Raw genomic sequence first — 5000 nt, 5'->3', positions numbered from 1 at the left:
TAGGGGTACCATTTCTGGAGGGGACGGGGGTGCATACAGTCTATTTCTCCTTGATACGTGGCGGTAAGATATGACATAGCACATTATGAATAATAATCCCATTATTGCCATGCCAGCTCCGACTACGTAAATCGGGTAGTAATAAATTGAATGAAAGGTGAAGGAAGGAATGTTGACCGGATTCTCTTGAATATGAGTGACATGAGAAGTGCTGATATCTGGGATGGTTACATTGAAAACCGGTAAGTCCAATACCATGGGGCTGATGTTGAGACCACGGACGGATATATCGGTTGCGTATGAATGGGACGCCGGAATGAATAACGACGTTGTCACAATCTCGCAGGAGATAGGGAGGACATAGATTCCGGTAACTACAACGTCTGGAAGAGCCTCTTTGCACGTGACTGTTGCGGTAGAGGGTTGGAAGAAGTAGAGGACAGAAATGTCGTCGAAGGGTAGAAGAAATGGACGAGATGTTGGTACGATACTATCGAATGAGCATTCGTTAATTATGTTATGATTTGTGATGATGGCATCCGAGCAGTCATCACTGAAAAGTGGCAATGGGCGTGAGTTGCAGACGAACAATCGCGGTAATGCCTGGGTGCAAGCGGTCATGAAGGTAGGTGGCGGTGTGGTGATAGTGTGACCTTGGGATGATTTGAGAATGAGTGAGTGTTGTAGTTGGAGGGTGAAAAAGGTGTTGTTGGTTTTGTGAGGGAATGGATGAATATAATAAGCGGTGAAGGAAGTACGAGGTTCCATAGGAATGAAAACCGACAGACCTGAAATCGTGAGGAAGGATTTAAGGGTAGAATAGAAAGGAACGCGATCTGTGAGGGTGAATAGGGGATGGAGCTTATGGGAGGCGGCTTGTTTAAGGATGAGGTCGATATCCTGAGGAGATATGAGGCTTTCGGAAACGGTACCTTTTGAGGCTGCGATGAGATCGGAGACAAAGGAGTTGATATACTGGGTAATAGTATTTACTGTTATTTGGTAAGAAAGAACGTTGAACGTTAGTTCTGTGAAGTGACTAGCGTTGTTAATCTTTTTCTGAAGGACGTTGAAGGTGTGAGATATGTTCTTATAGGCGTGTTGTAGCTGTTGAATGTTGTCAGCAATGGCGTTAATGTTATGGATAGAAGTATCAAAACGTTGACTTATTGTAGATAATGTTGACCGATATTCGGCAAATGTAGAGGTAAGGGTGTCATCGTCTACGACACCGAAGAGCGAGTGTGCAACTTTCCCTACAATGTTAATCAGTCCGCGGCGCGATCGACGTTTGTGTACGACAAACTGTTGCAAGGTAAACATTGTTGAGTTTATAGCTTTGTCCAGAAGGAAGAACTTCTCGTGAGATAGATTGTCTTCAGCTATTTCGTTGCGGAGCCTGGTTATCTCGTTTAAGTGGTGAATGGCTATGTTAGAAATATCAGAGAGGGGGCGAAGGGAGACCCTAACTTCGATATTACTCAATATCGGGAATACTGTGCCTAGATTTTCGATTAATGCACCGGGCACGGCGCGTAACCTTTCGGGTAGGCCTGGCTCGGCGAGCAAGGGTGAAGCCATGGCCAGGAGCATCAGAACGAGCATCTGAAATGAGAGACACGGTGTTAGCCTGTTAGTTTATAACGGGTGTTGGGTGTGTAATGACGTAGATTTGTGTTGCGTGGGAAACTGAATTAGTCTGAGGTGTGTGCTGGTGAGTAGTGATCGCTAGCTAGCTTCAATCTATCAAAATGGTACCAAGCAACGGTGTTTGTTGATAAACATTTACAATTTGCTTTATTGTTCTTTACTTCGAGCACTCTATACGGACCGTCAAAGCGAGGGGCGAGTTTAGGACGCATGGAGTCACTGGTTTGTACTTTTCTGAAAACTAAGGCGCCGACACCTATGGACTTAGCGCGCGCAATCTTATGTTGGTATGACAGTATTTGATCCCTAGATTTTGTAAGAAACTCTTTAGCTTTCTGGAACGCGATCTTATTTCTGTTTAAGAGATATTCTGCATAACTGTCCGAGTATTCAGGCTTGCGTCTAGTCTGGAAAAGGTCATACGGCAGTCTCTTGTCTGAGCCATACAAGAGGAAGTGTGGAGTATCTCCAAGGGATGAATGGAAAGTGCTGTTAATGGCGGATTGGATGGTGAGGAGGAGGTCGTCCCAGTTGTCAGATGTGGTGTCGACCAGTGATCTCATAAACGTTAGAATAGAGCCATTAAGGCGCTCGGTAATGCCATTGCTCTGTGGTCTATAAGGTAAGATGTTCACGCGGGTGACATTCATTATCTTACATAGGTTGTCCATGACCTCATTCTGAAATTCTGTCCCGTTGTCACAGGAGAAGTACGTAGGTGTGGTGTACCGTTGGATGAAGTCATGGAAGGCCTTTGCAACGACTTTCGCGGATTTATTTGGGACAGGGACTAGCTCGCAATACCTGGTAAAGTTATCCACGAATACGAGAATGTGTTTATTCCCACTACGCGTGGTTACAAAACCTGATAAAGTGTCGCAGGAGACCTTCTCAAAGGGAAAATCCGGGACGTCATAGCGCAAGGCAGGGGCGGGCTGGTTGGTAGAGCCTTTGAAATAAGGACAAACTTTGCAAGACTTAACGTGCTTCTTTACCTTTGTTATGAGTAATGGGAAGAAAAATCTCTGTCTGGCCATCTGAATGGCTTTATACACTCCGCAATGTGCTGCTTCCCGCGACTCGTGTACGAGTTGAAGGACTCTTGGTTCGAGTGATTCCGGAATTACTACGACGTCTCTCACGAGGCCCCGACGTCCTTTAATTTTCTTGGGGGTGGCTCTTCTGAAGAGCAGGCCGCTGTCGGCTAAATAAAATTGTCGGACTGGCAGGCGTCTGACAGGAACCAAGGGTTCGCCTCTCTCTAGTTTGCCTATTATGTCCATGTAAACGGGGTCCTCGCGTTGCGCACGGCGAATTTCTTCCTCGGAGGGAGGGTCCACAGGTTGGTTAGCTACGTTAGCTAACACCGGCGCAGTGGTTCGGGCTTCATGACGTTTAGCAAAGCTAGGAGGGAAGGGGGTGGACTTACAGGCCTGTAATTCCGCGGGGGATGGCAAGGGTGCGCGGGAGAGAGCATCCGCGACGACATTTTGCCGGCCAGGTAAATAGACGATCGTTACGTCGTATTCGGCTAAGACTTCTATGGCACGTGCCCGTCTTCCATGGGGATCTCTGCCGTGAAGGGCGGTCGTGAGAGCGGAGTGGTCGGTGTGTACTTCTATCTTATAACCGAGTATCAACTCCCGGAAGTGACGGAGTGCATAGGTGATAGCTAAGAGTTCACGGTCCGTAGTATGATACGACCGCTCTGCGGGTTTGAGGGTCCTGCTTGCAAAGGCAATGGGGCGCAGCTTGCCATTTACCTTTTGGTGAAGTGTTGCGCCTAATCCTACGCTAGACGCGTCAGTCGTGAGCACAAAGGGCAACTCAAAATCAGGGAAGGCCAGAACAGGTGCGTTGGCTAGCAATGCCTTCAGTTGCAGGAAGGAATCCTCTGTCTCTTTGGCCCACTCAAAGGGTACGTCTTTCTTAAGCAGCGTCGTGAGGGGTTGCGCAATAGATCCGTAATCTTTGATAAATGGTCTATAAAAACCGGAAAGACCAAGGAAGGACTTCAGGTCTTTTTGGTTTTGTGGTCTGGGGAAGTCAATCACGGCTTGTACTTTGTTCTGATTGGGTGCAATGCCATTGGACGTTAGGGTATGACCTAAGAAATCGAGCTTTGACCGAAAGAATTGGCACTTTCCAGGGTTGATGGTTAGCCCTGCGCTTGCTAGACGTTCGAATACCTGACGCAACTTTTTCTCATGTTCAGAGACTGATGGGGAACATATTAAAATGTCATCCAGGTAAACCATAACCTGATCGTTAATCATACCACTGAGCACGATTGACATCAATCTACTGAAGGTGAGAGGAGAATTACGTAAGCCAAATGGTGTTCTCAGGAATTCGAAGTGTCCCATGTGAGTAGAGAATGCGGTAAGTGGTCGACTTTCTTTAGCTACTGGCACTTGCAAGAAACCCTTAGCCAGGTCAAGAGTGGAGAAAACTAGATTTCCGGAGCCAATATCTTGCAACAACAGACGGAGATTCGGAATAGGGAACGGTTCTGGAATAGTTACTGCGTTAAGCTTACGGTAATCTACGACGGGTCTAAATGATCCGTCTTTCTTGGGGACGAGAATCATGGGACTGGCCCAGGGCGAATTACTTCTCTTGATTAAGTTCATGTCCAGCATTCCTTGCACTTCATTTTCGAGAGCCTTCCGCTTTGAATGCGGGATTTTATATGATGGAATGTAAACTGGTTTCGCATCAGGCTCGAGGGAAATGGAGTGTTCAATCAGATCAGTACTTCCTATGAGACGGTCTTTTGACGGCAGTACAGTCGGGTAATCGTGAAAAATCTTTTCCAAGATATTATAGCCGTCCTGAAAGGCTAATTTCTGTGACAGAATATCTTGAAGAACTTCATTGTTAACCTGGGGAGGGCTATGTGATGCTGCGCAGACGGGGGAGGGAGTAGGGAAGTCGAATTCGCGGATTGGGAGATCTGTGAATTCGAAGTTAAGTACAGGTACGCCTCCTCTAATCTCGAGGGGGACTGGGGTCAAATTCATGAGGTGTACCTGGCATTTACCATTTACTATTTTATAAAGTGAAGGCAAAGCTGCGCAGCCTTTTACTCGTACATGGTCTGTTAACACCAGTGCCGTGCCATCTGCCGTCGATGCGGACACGTTACATAAGAGGTCACTGAAAGGGGGGATCGTCGTCGTTGCGGTCAAGGTAAGTTGGGGCAAAACATCGTTACGAGTCCATGAATGAGCGCGGGGGTCGTCAAGGTCGTCATTGCGCGCGGGTGACGGGGATCTCGCAAAGGTAACGTTACGGTCGACTCTTCTGTCTTGAGTGGAGCGATCCGCAACTTTACGCGAATATGAACC

General features: G+C 47.2%; 1 protein-coding gene across 1 annotated transcript in view; it reads right to left on the bottom strand.

Annotated features, from left to right (window-relative positions):
* The window catches only part of LOC113803978 (uncharacterized), an 8240-nt gene that overhangs the window by 288 nt on the left and 2952 nt on the right, over positions 1–5000 (bottom strand). Inside the window, exon 2 of the mRNA XM_070115418.1 lies at positions 38–1605. Coding sequence (XP_069971519.1) covers positions 38–1605 — 1568 coding nt within the window. The remainder of the gene's footprint in view (positions 1–37; positions 1606–5000) is intronic.

The sequence above is a fragment of the Penaeus vannamei genome, chromosome 37 (genome assembly GCF_042767895.1).
Source record: "Penaeus vannamei isolate JL-2024 chromosome 37, ASM4276789v1, whole genome shotgun sequence".
Lineage (NCBI taxonomy): Eukaryota > Metazoa > Arthropoda > Malacostraca > Decapoda > Penaeidae > Penaeus > Penaeus vannamei.
Note: the sequence above shows the minus strand (reverse complement) of the source record. Positions and strands in the feature narration are given on the sequence as shown.